The 18,160-nt window shown below is 60.4% G+C and overlaps 1 protein-coding gene across 9 annotated transcripts in view; it reads left to right on the top strand.

Annotated features, from left to right (window-relative positions):
- ATP11A (ATPase phospholipid transporting 11A) overlaps nucleotides 1–18,160 on the top strand; it is a 114,153-nt gene that overhangs the window by 49,598 nt on the left and 46,395 nt on the right. For all 9 annotated transcript variants that reach the window (XM_047720447.1, XM_047720451.1, XM_047720448.1 and 6 more), the window contains exons 2-7: nucleotides 3,572–3,694; nucleotides 9,922–10,011; nucleotides 10,979–11,059; nucleotides 14,115–14,222; nucleotides 16,040–16,168; nucleotides 18,022–18,125. In XM_047720447.1, the coding sequence (XP_047576403.1) occupies nucleotides 3,572–3,694; nucleotides 9,922–10,011; nucleotides 10,979–11,059; nucleotides 14,115–14,222; nucleotides 16,040–16,168; nucleotides 18,022–18,125 (635 nt within the window). The remainder of the gene's footprint in view (nucleotides 1–3,571; nucleotides 3,695–9,921; nucleotides 10,012–10,978; nucleotides 11,060–14,114; nucleotides 14,223–16,039; nucleotides 16,169–18,021; nucleotides 18,126–18,160) is intronic.

Consider the following 18,160-nt stretch of genomic DNA (forward strand, 5'->3'; position numbering starts at 1 on the left):
CGTGAACGGTCGTTGGGTCCCTCTGCGTGGACCAGACCGTCAGCCACGTGAGAGTCGGCGGCGCCGTCGGGACCGGACGGGAGGAGGCAGGGTTTGCTGCGTGAATGTGCGCTTGCTGTCCACGGAGTCACTTCTCTTTCTGTTCTGGGTTAGACTCCGTTTACACGGTGACTCGGGAGTGGGACACAGTCCCTCACCGTGAACCGGACCATCTGCCTGGATCTTTTCAGACTGGACAGAAACGTGCCACGTGAGTTAGTGGGACGACCGTATTTGCAGGTTCCTTTGCCCTGGGACAGAGGCGGAGGGGTCATTCCCAGCTCTGACAGCCCTCCGAGCCGTTGAGGCCTGCGGGGAATCGTGCCGCCACTCCGGGGACGGCATCGTCCGCACTCGGATCCACAGGTGGGCTCGTCGGGTCAGGAGAGCGGAGCCCACAGTGCCCACGGGGTCTGCTCGGAGCTGATCTCACTGCCCAAACCACCTCCTTACCTGCGGTTCCTCCTGGACAGTGGTGCCGGCCGGCCCGCCAAGTGCTCTGCCCGGCCTCCCCGTCAACCGCCGTCTTGTGTAAATGTCTCCTTGTTTCCGTATGTGACAGTTTCGCTCACGTGATGATAAGGACTCCTTCCTCCTCTGTGTGAGTCCGGCGTGTTGGGAACGCGCTCACCACAGTCCCTCTCCTCGTGAGCTGCGGGAGGGTGTCTGGAGCGGCGCCGACGTGGCCCTGGGTTTGCGTCTTGGAGGCCAGAGAATGCTTGGGTGCATTCCCGCGGGACAGGTGTCCATGTTGGTTTGGACGTGGTTCCAGTTGTGGGGGCGTGCGGGAAGCGTCCTCCGGGGCCCCTGGGAGCGGGGGAGGAGCCGATGGGGGCAGCTTCAACCCTGCGTGGGGATGCGCACCCCCGGCCGTCCCCAGCACTCCAAGGTGTGCATCGTGGAGGCCGTGTTGGGTCTCATGGCTGGTCCAGTCTGAGATGAATCCCTAAAGACAGAGGCTGGTGTTGCTGTCTTACCAGCCTCGGGGGTTTCGTGAAGACCCATGCGGTCATGCTCCAGCTCAGAGCGACGTGATGCCTTTCCGTGGGCGCCATTGCTGGACACAGACCGTGGGACTGGTGTTTGGCTCAGGACTGGCCAGGTCATGAAGTCATATAATCGGGGCTAATAAGTTTGTTTTCGCTGCTGCTTGGACAGAGAAGCAGAATCCCGCTGACAAGGTTGGACGCAGGAGTGCTGAGCGACGTGTCCGCAGCCACGGAGCCGGTCCGCTGCAGGACGCACGCGTGATGGGGCGCTCGGGGGAGCCTTGTGGTAGGGGTCTCCCCACATCTTGCACATTTGGTTTTAGTCTTCTTAGAGCTGGACAAGGATGCAGAGAACACCATGCAAACCTTGGTCTTGATCTGAACCCGGAGACTCTGCCTGCTTGTCAGGGGCGCACTTGGGATGCCCTGTAAGGTCCTGACCTGGGGACGTGTCCTTCCTCGGTGTCCTATCCTGGGCCCCGTGACACTGACCGTGTGGTGAGCAGCGTCCACTGGAAGTGGAGTTCACCGAAGGCCTTCGAGTCCACCGAGTGGTCACTGGTCCCGGGAGCAAGGGGCCTTCTGGAAGCTGGTGGCTTCTCTCTGTCCCTCAGGGAACGGCAGGAAGGTAGCATCCTAACGTGGAGCCGAGCGCTCACCCGGGACCTATGGGGCTCCTCCCCAAGTGGATTTGTTGTGGCGATGACTTAGTGAGGCTGACTGCTGGTTGGTGCTCAGTGACTCTGTGGTCTCGTCCTGCAGGTGGTAAATTGTCACTGTCCGTGTGGTCATATGTGAGGTGTCCTGTGATTACACTTAAACAGCGCACGTCCGCTAGACGGTGTGGAGGGTGTGGGTTGGCCTTGATAACGTTTGTTCCGACTCTGCATCCCTAGAGTTGGGGACCTGTCCGGACACAGTGGGCGCCTTGGCTGCCCCGTGGGAGGGCTGATGCGTCCGCATTCAGTGTTGGGGCCGAAAGCCAGTGGCTGGAGAAAGGTCTTCAGGATTTTCATTTTTGTACTAAAATCTGTTTTTATGTTCTTCTTTCTTTTCCTGATTTCCTTATCATGTATTCTCTTTCAACGTAAGTTCGCAAGCGGCAGGGATGGAAGCCTCTGACTGTGTCCTGAGAAATAAAGGGGAACCAGGGCTCCGTGCTTTCTTGACCCTCACACCCAGAGACTGACATGTGATGCTCTTACGAGGCGTTTCGTGAGCACCCCCAAAATGGGAAGGCAGCAGGAAGGGGCGTGGGGCGGTGGCGGGGGCACGCGCTGGCTCGGGTGCGGCCTGGCCCTCGGGGCGCTGGGTTCCTATAGGGCCGCGGGCTCCTGGCAGGGCCACGTCCCCAGATCCTGCCGGTGATGGGCCATCCTGTTCTCTGCCAGGGATCCCGCGTTTCTCGCGTCCCCGCTGAGTGTGTCTAGACACACAGCTGGAGTTACGGAGACCGGCTTGGTCTCTGCTCTTCCTCTGCACTGGCATCTCGCAAAGCCTGGCCCTGACGGGAGGCCTGGAGGCGGCGTTGGCTGAGGGAATGTGCACGCATGTGCCGGGGGGTGCGCCCGGAGGCTCCTGACCCTGAGAAGGTGGGGACGGGCAAACCGATGGCACGTGAGCGAAGACACTAAGCCAGGCGAGGCCAGGCTGTCCTGAGTTCCCATCAGGGGTGAAGGCTCCCTGACCCACAGGGGTGGGCACAGCAAGAGGCGGAGGTAGGAGACCCCGGGCTCCCACATTTCGTGCTCTGTTCGTTGTCAACAGCTGGGGTGCGGTGCTGCCCTCGGGCCCCGTGGAGCTGCCTGAGGCAGGTGATCAGGGACACTTGGCCCGAGCTTTGATCTGACCCACCTTCTTCCTGTCCTGTTGACACTGACTGGCTCTCCTCCACCGCGTCCCGGAGCCCAGGGGCCGCCCAGACAGGAGGCCAGGACCCTGAGCTAGGCCGCCGGCTGGGGGAGGGGGGCCCGGGACCCTGAGCTGGGCCTGTGTGAGGCTTCATTTTAGCTTTCATCTGTCACTGTGGTGTCTTGGCTCTTCTGTGTTGACAGCATAGGGTTGGATGAGTGTAAAGATTTTTCGGGTCAGAAGATCATGGGCCTCGTGGACACGACCCTTTGAATAATACAAAGCCAGGTCAGACCGCAGCCGCCTCTCTCCCTGGGAGAAGCCTCGAGCAGGGAGCAGGAGCGCGCCCACAGTGCCGTCCTGCGCGACGGTCTTACCCTCTCCTTAGAGACCTGCTCCCGGGGGTCTGACAGCTGCTCTCCTGTGTTGGGAGCCCGGGATCGTGCCGCGCTATCTGCTTGGAGCCCCGCCGTGTCCTTTCCCCTGACAACCAGCTTGGAGGGGCTTCCCCGCCGGCTTCCCCGGGGAAGCAGACCACCTGCTCAGCCCAGCCCCTTGGGGAACGTGCCCTGTGAGGGTTGAGTGGGATTGGGGCGGCCGCAGCCTGGGCAGACTTTGCGGATGAGGCGTGCGTCCCGGCCGGCACTCCGGGAGGAGCAGTCTCCCCGCTAACGCCACTCTGTCCCCCACAGTGTGCCGGAGAAGAGAACTGGGTGGACAGCCGGACCGTCTACGTGGGGCACAGGGAGCCCCCCCCAGGTGCTGAGGCCTACATCCCACAGAGGCACCCCGATAACAGAATCGTCTCCTCCAAGGTGAGCTTCTGCTGGGACCTTGTCTCCCTGGGCCCTTGGGGACGCTGGTGACCCGCTCTGCTCCTGGGCCATTGCCGCGGCCACCGCCCCCCACACCGAGTGCTGGGGTTGGCATCCACTCGTCCCATGGCTCGTCCCCACAGCTAGTGAGATGCGCGTCCTGTGAGCTAGACCCCCTTTCCTTCACGTCTCGTTAATTATGCCACAGACACAGGAGGCCTACTTCTGCCACTGACGTATTTGCCATCCGTCCACGTGCCCTCCCAAGCCACCACTGGCCAGGGTCTCCTTCTCTGCAGAGACAACACCGAATATTTCTGGTGGCAGCAGGTGTGTGTAGGCCCCTTGTAAACGGGGACACTGGGCATGGACTATCAGTGTCGTGAGTGCCACCGGAAGGCCATGACAGGAGTGTGGTCACTCACGTGCCTCGCGTGTTCTCCTTGACTGAGCGCAGGGACACGGAGGTGTACTCCACACCCTTGCAGGGTCACCGCTCCGTGGCTCTCCAGGATGGGTGTGGAATTTACTAGTCGGCTCTGAACAAAAAGGTAGATGATGGGTTCCCGGATTTGGGAGAACTTTCCCTTTAAGTGGACACCCCTGTGTCCACAAAGGTGTGCACACGTAGCTCCGTGTCCCTCGCGTGCAGTGTGCCCAGACCCCACACGGGGGCCCCGGACACACTCCCCTGTGTGGCGGGCCCACTAAGTCCGTACGTGGCTGCCCACATGTCTAGATGTATGTGGTCGACCTACTAAGTCCTCAGAGATGATCGAAGATGCTGCTGAGCTTGAGAATCCTCCAGAAACACCTTGTTCTTCGAGGCCGTTTTGCTAAATGGAGGGATTTTATTTAAAACTGCGATGGAAAATCAGTCACAACGATGGTCCCGGCTTCAGTCAGAATCACCATGCGGACAGGCGGGCTGCTCACCACAGAAATCCCACGTGACGCGCGTGGTACATGGTCACCCAGAGGGATCCGTGCCGGGAGACGCCGCTGAGCAGGACCTTCCCGAGGTGGGGGGTGCTTTGCTGCGGTGACCTGTGCGGACCAGACGCAGTCTCTGGCAGGGCGCGCTGAAGACCATGTCCCCGGTGTGCCCAACACGGACAGGGAGGCCCAGACACGTTTCTGAAAAATCAGCTCCCGTGCCGCTCGGATACATCGAGAATCGGGGAAGCGTGTCAGACGCCGTGGCCGTGGGGGCCAGGTGAACCGGGTGGGGCAGGTGGCGGGGGCTGGTGATGGGGCTCGAGGCCGCCCATGGCCCCATGTCCCGCCAGCAGGACGTTTGTCAGCTCCTTTGACCACTGGTGGCTTCCGCCATGGCTGGCTTCTCCCTCCAGGGACAAAGCCCCCAGGGCCTTCGGGTCGATGTGGGAAGTTCCGCACAGCATGGTGCTGTAGAACCTTCTGGAAGAGAGAGCTCCTGGTTCACTGGGGCTGTCCGAGGGCCTTCCTGGCGCATGTGGTGGACTATAGCCAGACGCTGAAACATGCTTTATTTAGGACAGAAAAGCCCTTTCGGTGTTTTAGGGGAGACAGCCAGAAGCAGTGACTCCCGACTCTGTGCCCTGGCTGAAGTGGGACGGCCGCTTCGTTTTCATGTTTTCCTTTCAAAGACTCCCGCAGGGACTCTGAGGCGCCAGGTCATTGTCCTACCTTTTCTGTCCCTGGGGTGGCCCGCACCACCCCCAGCTGCCCTACCCGCCCTGGGCCCCCAGCACTGCCTCGGTTTCTGACAGGGGTGGGGGAAGGAGCGTTTGAGACAGACCTGCCGCTTCCCGGGCTTTCACGGTGTGTCCTTCCCACGAAGGCTCCTTCAGAACGGGCGGAACTGAGTCGACGTCCTTGCAAGGGGCAGGTCAGGCTGAGGCCACACAGATGCTCCGGCCCTGAGTCTCTGCTCCGAGCGGGAGGGGCCCTGCGTCCTCTGCTCTGAGATGACCGCAGGGGTGGGGTAGTGGCTCAGTGAGCTGTCCGCGGGAGACGATGGTGCGTCATTTAAGGAGAAATCATGTACAGACACCACAGCGTCAGCGGCTAGTCGGAGTCTGTACGGAAGAGGCTCTCGGAAGGCCGCGGGCTGCACGCCGAGCTCTGTCGGGATGGACGGCAGCTGTGGCGTCTGTTGGCATCCAGAGCGCCTGATTGCTTTCATCTCGACAGCTCCGAGAGCGCGGAGAAAACAGCTTGGCAGACGCACCCCAAGTCTGCAGCGTGCTGTGACGCATCCACGTTTTCCTGGGAAGAGCAAGAACGAGGACTGCCAGCTGCGACCTGGTGCACCCGCTGGCTCGAGAGAGCTGCCCACGGGGGTGAGAAGCCCACCTGTCTGGGCTCGGCTTCCGACCTGTCCCGTGGAAAGGCTGACTAGGCGACCCGGGACTTAGAGTTCGGTTTGCGTTCTGGCGGAGACGCCCTGGTCAGGTGTGTCTGGGACGAAGGAGAAAAGAACCCACACCGCAGGGCGTCCCCTTCCTTGTGCCTCTGACGCCGCGCGGGCCCCCACACCCCACACCTGCTGGAGCTCGCGAGCGAGCAGACCCCAGATCCAGGAGAAGGACCAGATGCCGCCTGCTCTGTCCGCGAACTGCTTCTCTGGGTGCCGGGTCCATGTGGATCCCAGCTCCGGCCTCAGGACCGCTGCCGTCAGGGTCAGGCTGTCCGATCAGTCCATGCCTCTGAGAAAGCCGTGTCACTGCTGGTCACTGGCAGCACGACCACCGTTCCCAGTCGGATGTGGACGGACAGCATTTGCCAGGACGTCTGAGTGTCTCCTGAGCCCAGAACCACCGTGTGAGGCCGCTGCTCCTTACGGAGCCCATCCTGCTGCCAGAGGAACAGCCTCCGGGTGACGCCTGTGGCTGACTTCTAGCTGCCCACCTGCCCCTGAGCCCACACCTCCCCGTGGCCCCCGGCGCCCCAGCACTGCCTCTCACTGGCCCGCCATGATGCTCACTCATTTTTCTAACATCAGGGATCCGCAGTGGGGTGTAATTTTCTATTTTCTACTCCTGGTCTCCCAGTCGTGGACGAGGTAGCTCAGCTCCGTGTGTGTGATGGCTCTGCAAGGCAGGTCGGGGCTGCGCGTGGCTGTGGCGCTGGGCCCGGGTTTGGGGCCAGCGGAGCCGAGGCCGCTTCGCCTGTGTTATTGGACCTTCCAGTGGTCAGTGAGAGTGGTGCCCAGCACTCAGCTCTGGTTTCCTTCCACCGCAGTTCTGAGGCAGACCAGGTGGGCCACATTATTCTTTGTGCTGACCCACGCTCCCAGCGACTCAGAACCACGGTGATCGCCACAGAGCTGAGCCCGGTGTTCACAGAGGCTCCCGCGTGAAATGTTCGCAGTGGGAGAGCAGCAAGGAGTAGTGACCATCTCGTGCCGTTCACGTCGGGGTGAAGGGAGGCACTCTGGCTACACCTGGTACCCCTGGGACAACGGGCCGTCCGCTGCCCGGACGGCCGCGGGAGCTGGGGCCCGATGCAGGGTCTGCGGAGCGTGTGACATCGTGGCCCCCTGTCTGTGCACTCAGTGCTCTGGACATTGGGAGGACGACGTGTGTGCGGTGGCCCCTGCATCCGCCACCAGCTCTTGTGGGTCACCCGGTGACCCGCCCGCGTGGTGCCCAGGTGCCCGCGCACATTCCCTTTATCTCGCTGGGTTTCCACCTTTCTCGTCACGCGCCATCCGGAGTTAGTGACCCTTTCTGACATGTCAGCCATCAGCAGGAACGACTTCCGGCGGTGGATAATCAGCCGGCGGCTGAGCCGGTACGTGGCTTCCCTGCGCCTCAGTAGCGGGAAGCGGTCACTGATGTGGCCTTCAGTCCTGATCCGAGCTGGCTGCGGGCGCCCGAGATCGGGAGGCGGACAGGTCCGGAAGCGGCGCCTTCACACAGACGAGCCCCACGTTCCCATGGCGTCCGAGCGTGGTTCCTCGTTCAGAAGCAGACAACACTGTATTTGATTTCATGACCCATGGAAGATCAGTGCTTTCTAATGTGGGACGTTCAGGGATACGGAAGGGTCAGAGGGCTGCGATGAGTCTCTCAAGCCCTTGCCAGTAGTGCCCGCCGCTCCCCTGGGCGCCTCCACGGTCTCCCGCCAGTCCTGGGTTTTCATCCGTGCTCGCTGTGTGAGATCAAAGGCCAGGATTTGAGTACAAGCTCTTCCGTTAACATGACTTTGGTACCGAGTAACGTGTCCCAGGTACTTGGGGACATTTCTGACTCACGGGTCCTGAGTAATGGGCGTGGGTGCTAAGCAGTAAAGGTCAGTTTTACGGGGCGAGGCCTTAAAGACGGCTCCATCTTGGGGTCAGGACATCTGTGAAGGACCACGGATCGGTCCAGGCTGGTCACAGAAACACAGAAACCCAGAAACCAGGGATAAATGCTGTGGCTGCCTCATAACTCACGTTTCTTTTAATATTGCCTTTTAAAAGTTGGTGGAAAGTCACTGACTTTTTCAATATAGCCTATTTAAGAGAAAAAATATTTATTTTTCTTAAAAATCTAGAAAGATGGCTGTGTTTGTGCTGTCCACGGAGCTGGGTGATTTTACGGTCCCCGTGATGGTTAGTACCAGGTTGAGCCAGAGCTGAGGTCGCAGCCGCATTCCCGCAGGGCGCTTGCCCGTGTACTGACTCAACACGTGAAAAACTACGACCCGTCCCTGAATAATTCGCTGAAGTTCACTTGATTTTGAAACATCAGGACCGGGTCGGATATGGGGTCTGACTCTAGAACGGCCGCGGTTTCGCAGCGGAACGAGGAGTAAATGTTTTCTGAGTCCGTAGAGTGGCCGGTTGTCCTGAGGTAGGGGAGCGATGGAAGAATCCAAAACTTGGCCTTTTTGTTTTGGTTTTTTGGGGAGTTTGGCGGGGGGAGACATTGCCTGTATTTTGAGAAAATTGGCAGTTAGGGTTGGGTTTTTGCTTTTTTCTGGTGGAGAAACTGAGGCTAAGATCTAGGCACGTACTCCGCACCTGCTACTAGCGTCTGGGCTGCATCTCTGCCCAGGAGACCTGCTGTTTGGTTCTCAGTCTGCTCGCGCTCCAGTGAAGAAAGCCTCGTTGCGCACGGCAAAGTCCAGCGCTGTTCCTGGTGAAGAGTTTCAGCAAACTAGGAAAGCGGGAGCGTTTCAGTGTGGTGGAGAGTGTAACGCCGCAGCTCGTACCGCCCCAGATGGCAGAAACGGAGTCGGCGCTTTGACCCGAGGACCAAGAGCGACATGGGCTCCCCTCTGTCCTGTTTGGCAGCTTTCCTGGGTGTTGTGGCTAATACGGCGAGGACGGGAAGGGATGTGGGATAGGCAGACTGGGCAGGAAGAAACAAGGCAGGAAGCACGAAGGTCTGTGGGAAAATCCCAAAGAAAACTCCGGGCAGAACCTGGTGGTCTAGTGAGTGATCAGAGCCAGGCCAGCAGCAAACAGTCAAATTCGCAACTAAAATTTCCAGCTCTTCAAAAGATGCGGTTCAGAATTAGAGAGAGAAGCCATTGACTGAGGAAATGTTGGCCAGACACATGGCCTGTGTCCGGCAGGACGCAGAGGGGAAGGGTGCTGGGGCGGGGGGGGGGGACGCAGTGGGGTCGGGCGGGACGCGGTGGGGTCGGGCGGGACACCAACACAGTGTTGACTGGGAGGTACTGACCTCCAGAACATTGTTGTTCTCAGCGCAGAAGGTAAGGAAACTCTCCTCCTGAGGCCAAGATGAGAAGTCTGGAGAGTAGGTGTCACCAGGACTCCCCTCCCTGTCCGCCCTCCACTCCCTGCACGTGCAGGAGGGGTGCGTGGGCCATCCATGCTGGGGCATGACCGCCTTGCAGTGCTGACTTGGGGTGTCACTTTCTAGGGCCGGCCTGATGCTGTCACAAGACAGAGGGGAAGGAGGCAGACAGGGAGGAATGCTGGCACGTGTGTGTTAACAGTCGGAGGTTTACATTTTATGAAACGTATCTGGAGGTGGACTGTTGTCGGCCGCTTGGCAGGACGTGGAATTCCCTGGGGTTCAGTGCCTCGTGCTCCCCCACATACGGTCCTGTGTCAGCAGCTCGTTCTCTGGCCACAGATGGAGGACACGCCAGGTGCTGACTTGAGAGTTCTGTAGGGAAAGCAAACACGCAGCGGCGCTCTGAACTGGCGCCGTGACCCCGCAGCGAGCGCTGTGGGGAAGGGAAATGTCATCACAGTGACGAGTCTTTGTTTTCCTTTGACACAGTACACGTTTTGGAACTTCATACCCAAGAACTTGTTTGAACAATTCAGAAGAATAGCCAACTTTTACTTTCTCATCATCTTTCTGGTACAGGTAAGGCCAGCTGTGTTTTTTATTGCTCACTCAAGGGTAAGAGCTCAGCTGAGAGCAGATTACCTGGGGTTTGCTGTCGAGCGAGAGCCCTGGAGCCCCTCATGTGTTTCCTCCGCGGACAGCTGTGTGGGCTCAGAGGGGCGTCCAGCTGACACAGACGCGTGCCCAGTCTGCCCTGCGGTTGGTTCTGGCTGCCGCCCAGTCCTCAAGGGGAAATCAGGAAGCCCCCTCTTTAAGGGAAACTCAGCAGCCCGGCTCAGCGTTGCTGGGAGACCCTCCCACGACGTGCGCATGGGATGAGCAGGAAGAACCACAGTGAGGTCTGAGCGAGGGTGCGGGGCTCTGACGTGTTCTAGGACTGGCCGCCTCCTGTTCTCAGTCATGCCGAACAGAGTAGGGGGACTTTTACGATGTCCCCAACATTAACTTATTCAAGTACTTGAGGTTTGGGCCAAAAGCAGTAAATTAAACTAAAACGCACCACGCGGTCAGGCTTGCGTCTCTGCCTCCGTTCGCCTGGTTCCGTTAGCAGGTCCCCATCTGTAGCGACCACCCTCCGTTCCGTGGGGGATCGATGACTTACCCCATCTGACTTAGGTCTAGTGGGAGTTTACAGTAAGCCAACGTGGGTGTTGTAGTTGGCGTCTCCGGCCCGTCCCCAGTCCCCGGGACGCACTGGGAGCGGGCCCGCCGGTCCGTCCCGGTCCCCGGTGGCGCTGGGGGTCGGCCCGCCGGCCCATCCCCGTCCCCGTCCCCATCCCCATCCCCGCTGGCACTGGGGGTCAGCTGGCCAGTCCATCCCTGTCCCTGTCCCTGTCCCCATCCCCACTGGCACTGGGGGTCGGCTGGCCGGTCCATCCCATCCCTGCCCCATCCCTGCCCCGTCCCCGCTGGCACTGGGGGTTGGCTGGCCGGTCCGTCCCCGTCCCCGTCCCCGCTGGCGTCTGTAACTCTGCTCTCGTTGCAGCTGATCATCGACACGCCCACAAGCCCCGTGACCAGCGGCCTTCCCCTCTTCTTTGTCATCACCGTCACGGCCATCAAGCAGGTAAGACGTCTGCAGGGGAAATTGGGACGGCGCCTTCCTGTGATGTGACGTCACCTTACGTGTAGAGCCGAGCATCCGCGTCATGTCAGCGAGTCACGGGAAATTTAGCTCCGGACGTTCATGTGGGTAACGGTCCCGGACCAACAGCTGAGCTGAAATGAGGCCGTTCGGTGACATAACAGCTGGGGCGGAGTCCTGGGAGTCTGGGGAGGAAACCAAGGCTTTCAGTTCAGAACCGACCAGAGAGGGAATCTGTTTTTAGGAGAGTTTCTTAGCCTGTCCTCACTCTGGGCTGCCTGAACCGGTAGGCCCCGCTGTGCATGGCGTCTGGGCTAGAGCCCCCAAGCGAGCCTGCGGACTGCTGACCCTCTGCATGCCTCAGGCTCGTCTGCCCGGGCCCGGTGACGGATGGTGAGGAGAATGCATCTCAGCCATGCCCGCTGGCTCTCTGGCCATCATTGCTATACCTGTCCCCCATTTCTGGTTCCACAAAACTCCTCTCCCCTCAGAAAGAGGCCCCGTACCCACGAGCGGCCCCTGCCGTCCCGCCCAAGCCCCCAGCAGACGCCGGGTTGCGTCTGTCAGGGTGGCGTCTCCTGCCGTGGGTGCTTGGGGTTCGCATTTCCTGGGTGACGGACGATGCTGGATCTTTCCCGGGCTTACTGGCCATTGGGTGTTTCTTCAGAGATGTGTCACCAGATCCTGCGTCCATCTTAAAATTGGTTTTTTGTCTTTTTATTGATGAGTTACAAGAACTCGTCACATGTTCCGGAAACCAGTGCCTTACGTGCAACCAACTTGAGCATCACGATGTTTGTGTTTCCGGGTTGATAGGTCGACCTTTGATTTGGGACCTTGGATCATTCGTAAAACGACAGCTTCTACTGAAATAGTTGATGGTCCAGTTCTTGCTGACAAAGCCCTGCTTTTCTGGTGTTAGGCTTTGAGTAAGAATAAAGGAAACGAAACACCTTTTACGCGAGAATGGCCGCTGGACGCCGGTGGTCTGTTGAAGCACAGAGCGATTTTCTCTAGATCGAGGAAGAATGGAGAGGGGCCCCGGCCGCTGTGTGGTGTGTGTGCAGGGAGCACCTCCGGCTGCCCCTGCCGGCCGCACCCAGCTTCAGCCCCCACGGGTGTGCACGAGCGCTGCCCTACCGGAGTGTTAGGGATGTCTTTGTCCCAGTTTGGGCTTTCTGTCTCCCTCACCACGGATCTGGAAAGACAGGTTTGGACAAAATGATTTGACTTCTTACCCATTAGCTTGGCTTTTAAATGTAGAAGCCCGAAGGGCAGCGGGGAGGACCCTGTGGCCGGTAGCTGCGCTGCTGCACACGGGAGCGCGCCTCGTCTTGGGAAACCGTTGGCGGCGACCACCGGAGTGGAGGCCACGAACGCGATTGGTGCGTGTCATGCACATCCCAGACCAGGCCGCGGTGGCCCAGCGAGGTGTCCTGGGACTCTCCGTGCCGGCCTCTCTGGGGCAGGTCGTGCCGCAGTGCGGCCACGGGCGGCACGTTTGTCGTGTGGGGGGCGGGGGCTGTGGAGGACTCGATGGCGAGCCCCGCTGTGCAGACACGGCACGCAGAGTGACGGCAGATACCTGCTATGTCGTCCTCACGCGTTTGTAGACTCTCGCCTGTGACCCGCACGTGTCATAAACGTGTGAAACCGTGAACAGGAAGGAGTCTTTTCAGGAGGACGAGTGAGAAGGGGATGGGGAGCGGGATGGAGGGTTAGTGTGGGTCATCCGTAAAGATCCCCAAGAGACGGGCACAGTGGAGTCGGGTGTTTCCATTTATTGTCTGTGTGTTTCGGAAGAACGACCCTCCTCCTCCCCGAGAGGCTGGCGTACAGCGCCACAGGCGGGCCTCAGCAGGAGCGAGTGTCAGACGCGGGGGGAGGTGCCCCGAGGGCCTGTGGGGTCTGCCCGCCCCTGAGCCGCCTCGCCCCACTCCTGGGGGTACCCGGCTTCCAGCCCTCACCTGCTCCGTGCATCTCTCTTCCTCACCTGCCCAGCTCCTGCCCTGGCCGACTCGGAGCCCCTCCGTCCTCCCCACCTCAGCCCTGGTTCCCTGGTGGCCACGGCCCACACATCCAGGGGCTCTGATGCCCTTCTTTGAGGCTCCGGAAGCCCCCGCGGGGGGCCTGGCACCTGCTAGTCCCGCCTGCATGCTGACCAGCCTCTGACCAGCCTCTGAGCCTCTCTGTCCACATCTCCTGACTTCAGTGAGGCGGGCAGCGGCCAGAGCCGCCCCGGCCGCCCACCTGCCTTTCCCACCCGGTTTCTTGCACCTGTGCCGTCTTCAACCCTCCAGGCCGGCCTGGCCCTGTGACCCCATGTCTGACCCTGCCGCCCCTCCTGCTGTTTCCCGTGGTATCCCCTCCTCCCTTCCAGGCAAGCGCCGAGCGTCCGTTGGGGCCGGCTCAGACCCTCCTCTCTGAGCCGCCCGCACACACATTGGCACACGTGCACTGGGGACCCGAAACGCGCTCACGGGGTCAGGGAACAGGTGCGACTCGGGCCTGCGCCTGCAGGAAGAGGAACGGGAGGCCCCCACCCCGGTCCTCCCACCCGAGTGAGCTCCGGCCAGGCCGCTGACGGGGAGTGGCTGGAGGTGGTCGCATGCCGCGGACTCGGGCTCAGACAGTAGACCCGTTTCCTGTAGGAGAACGTTCAGAAGTCCCACAGCAAATGGGGGAAGTGGGGCTCCCAGGGGCCTCGGGGCTTATGTGTCCACATTACTGCAGGCCCGAGACACAGTGGCCGACCGTCTAGAGGCTAGAAGGGCGGCACGGTGGCTGGGGCCCTGAAGAAGTGGGGAGGTTGGGGTCCGTTTAAGGAGGAGACTCAGGACTCGGGGGTTGGTGGGTGTTGGGTGTGGGAAAGGCACCTTCCGGCTTTCCCAGAGCTTTGTGCATCACCGGGCTTAGGCCGGAGGCGTGGTGCCATGGCCGCGGCTCACCCGGCACGTCCAAGGCGGTGGGCTCAGGGCCCAGGGACCCCCACGGCCTTCGGCCCCCCCCCCCCAGCGGGCATCTCCTCTCCCCCCAGGGCTATGAGGACTGGCTTCGCCATAAGGCAGACAACGCCATGAACCAGTGCCCTGTGCATTTCATCCAGCACGGCAAGCTGGTGCGGAAGCAGAGCCGGAAGCTGAGGGTAAGCCGCGGGCACGTCCTTGACCCAGCCCGGGAACAGCGGGTCCCAGAAGGCTTTGCTCAGACCTGTGCCTGGAGTTGCTTCTCTCCAGCACAGGCTGCCCGAGCCCCACACCCTTCCCCTGAAGCCCCGCACCTGCCTGTTTGCCGAACTTCTGTTTTTCCTCGGAGCCGCACCCAGCGCTCTTGGAGCAGTCGGTGTCGCAGACCCACAGGGTGTGAATTACTCCCACCAGTCCCGACAGAGGAGGCTCCAGGACGCTGTTAGAAACCTTGTTCTAGAACACGGCTAGTTCTGCGGGCTGGGAACGGAGATTGGGAACTGAAACCCCCTGAAGGCTGTGTGTTCCCGGTTTGGGGGAGCCCTGCCAGACCGACGGTCTGCATGGGCGTTGTCTACATCACTCACGTGGATGGTTTTCATACCCACACGAGTGGGCGGGGCACCCCGCGGGCACGGGCCAGTGTGGGGTCCCTAAGGCTTTTCCCTGAGGAGTTAGTGTGAGCCCCGGGACGGAGCCGGCTGGGCCTTCCACCGCCTCCTTGAGCCCACCTGCGTCTCATCACTGAAGCCCCCATCCCCCACCCTATGCCCATCACCCATCCCATGCCCATCCCCCACCCTGTGCCCATCCTTCATCCCATCCCTTCCCACTCCCCTCCCCTTCCCCACGCCCTCCTGCTCCTCCCATCCCCCTTCCTAGCCCCATCCCTCTCCCTAGCCCATCCCCCTCCCCACTCTCACCCCCCATCCTCCGACCCTGAGCACACTCTCCTCTCCTCCTCTCTCCCCACCCCTCCCCACTTCCCCCCAACCCAAGACCCACCCGAAGGCCTGCTCCTGTGTCCCCAGCAGACGGGCCGTCTCAGTGAACCTAGTCCGACACGTGTCATGCACACTACCGTGTACATTTTTTAAGATTTTAAGCAACATTTTTTAAAGTTTTTTTCTTTTGTTCAAGTACTCTCTGCACCCAGCCTGGGGCGTGAACTCAGCCCAAGATCAAGGGTCTCGTGCTCCATCTGCCGCACCTGCATCTTCTTGTTCTATAAACATCCCTGTCGCGTGTTTGGGCTTCTACTGAGCTCCCCTCCCTCTGATGGGTGGTGACTTCCCAGCCGAGCTGGGGTCCAGGGCTGGTGCTGGTACGCCGGCGCACACGCTCATGGGCCCATCATGCCCTTCCCCTCATTGACTGCGTGTCCTTTGCCGAGCCTCTGTGCTTCCGGTCAGCTGACCTGGAGAGCACCAGCCGGCAGAAAACTGTACTTTTAATGCTCTCCCATGGGATACGTCTGCTCCGTGGCCGGCCGGCGTGAGACAGGGCCAGGCCCGCGGAGCTGCCCAAGGCCCCTCGAGGAGAGAGTGCCCAGCGGTCACCTCGGGTTCCGTTACCTCCAGGCCGTCGCGGCGTGGACAGAACCATGTGGGCCGCATCTGGGGTTGGGTCCTCGTTCAGCCGACTCCTCTGCACCCCACCCCTGGCCCGCACACCTGCTCACACCCGCCCGTCGAAGGAAGTCTCGAGATCGACACCTTCCTGCAGGAGTGCACCTCCAGACTCGAGAACACAAACCCGAACGCGTCCAGCTCGGGCGCGAGGGCTAATCGGGTTATGGGACTTTGCGGTTTGAATACGCCGTGAGGCTTTGTGGGCCTAGAGTTGGTCCATGGACACCCCCACCTGGTCTTCCCGCGGTTTGGGCAGAAGCCCTGGCGAACAGCCCTTCCCCTTCACAAACCCATTCATCTCCCTGCGGATGAAGAGGCCCCTGCCCCCCGGGGCCGCCACCCAACACCATCTGTCTGTCCCGCAGGTTGGGGACATCGTCATGGTCAAGGAGGATGAGACCTTCCCCTGTGACTTGATCTTCCTGTCCAGCAGCCGAGGCGACGGGACCTGCCACGTGACCACTGCCAGCTTAGACGGAGAGTCCAGTCACAAGGTAGGTGCCCTTCCCGGGGCCCCGCGGGGCATCGTGTCAGCTGCACTGTGTGGCCGGCCCCGTGTCACCATGGTGGCCAGCCCAGTGTTCCCAGGGGTCACGGAGAAACCCGGGCAGCTGGGCTGACCGCACGGCTCCCCACTCTGCTTTTCCCCATATCCCGCTGTTCCCTGTCCCCCGTCAGCATCCACAACTGTCAGCCACTCAGGTTAACTGAGGGGACTTCATGCTCTTAGCTGTGCCACTGAGCGGAGGGCCAAGATACAAGGAGTAGATGGTGGGAATTTGGAAAACTTCATTTTAATGCTCAAGATTAGTGTCTTCGCTAGACTGGAATTATGTGAAAAGGCACACAAGAGTGGAGATTTTGAGGACTGTCACTCTAACGTGTCCTTTTGTTCAAGTACCTTAAGGATTTTCTGAACTTGTAATTAATTTCTTAGACTCAGGATGGAAGTCTGTACTGCCAGGTGATACTACGAAACTGTAATTAAGAATCCAAAGAAGAGAACAACCATGATTTTAAGGATTTCGTTGTTTTTAGGAAAATGGGAGCTTCCAAGGAGTTTAGGAACATGAGCACGGCTCAGTGGACCCAACCACGTCTGAGGCATTGGCAAATGGCAATTAATGGTGGGATTTCTGTGGTGGGAAAGATATATTTTCTTTTATGAGTAATTCAGATCATCGTATAAGCCCTGTGGGACTTCAGGACAACTTTCCTGTGTGTGCATCCCGAGAGGGTGAACATTCTGGCACGACTGATTATAAACCACAGAGACTTGGGGGTGCAGAAGCGCCTGGGAGAGTCGGGTGACTGTGGTGTCACGTGTCTGAGTGTGGCAATCACGTTCCCGTGTCCCTGACACCCAGCGAACCACATGGCCCCTGGCTGTTGGCACCCAGCGGCTGCTCACGCCCGTCCTGCGGGAGGGACGCCCCAGCATGGCTCATGGGCAGCCGCGGCAGGTCTGGTGGAACCACGGCTCTCCAGACGTGGTAGCCGTTGCCTCATCCAGAGCTGGCGGGCGCCCTTCTGCCCCTTCTATGCGACGGGGCTCAGTGTCCTACTTGTGGCTGATGTCACATCTGCACATCTGACTTGACCTGGGCGCTGGAGTTACTGACTCCTTTCCTTCATAGACCCTGGGGCTCCCGCTCCGGTCACAGTCGTGACCCCTATGACCTTAGGCAGGCATCTTTAACCTTTGCAGTTTTCACATCCTGAACTGGGACACACCCTTCTTCCAGGGGCTCTTGGGAGGACATGCCTAGAAGATCTCCCGATGTCCCCAGTGTGCAATGGGCCCCCAGATGTTCAAGGTGTCACAGTTGCTGTCATTTACCTCCCGTGTCCATCCACGGTGCCCTTTCCCTCCCAGCACGTGATTGCCGGGAGGACGAGAGCACATGCTGAGCCACGCTGTCCCCATGCGCCCTTGTACCCGGGCTCCAAGCCCACCTGCTTGCGTTAGTGGTCCCGTCTGGGCCAGTGTATCCACTGCCTGGGTCACATTAGAACCGCCGTCCTTGGGCCCCCAGACCCACCGCCTCGGACACAGGGAGCCAGGCCTTCAGGGCCCTGGGCAAGCGCAGAGGTATTTTCTCCCGGACGATTGCCGGTGGCGCCTTGAGTTTTCATCACTTGCTGATGTGCGCAGACTCTGGTGTGCGTGCAGAGCACACGACTTACGTGTTCGTGGCTGCATTCTCCCGGACACGGCACCGTGGCTCGTTCTCGGGCTTAGTGCCGGGTGCAGCAGGGGACACACGGCGTGGCCAGCGTTGGAGACCCAGCGGCCAGGTGTGCATCCCTCGCTGGGCTGTGAATGAGACCTGTTGTCGCTCTGCAGACTCACTACGCTGTGCAGGACACGAAGGGCTTTCACACTGAGGAAGACATCGACGGCTTGCACGCCACGATCGAGTGTGAGCAGCCCCAGCCCGACCTGTACAAGTAAGTCCGGTCCGCATTCCCTGTGGTTACGCTCC

Source organism: Lutra lutra, chromosome 3 (genome assembly GCF_902655055.1).
Source record: "Lutra lutra chromosome 3, mLutLut1.2, whole genome shotgun sequence".
Lineage (NCBI taxonomy): Eukaryota > Metazoa > Chordata > Mammalia > Carnivora > Mustelidae > Lutra > Lutra lutra.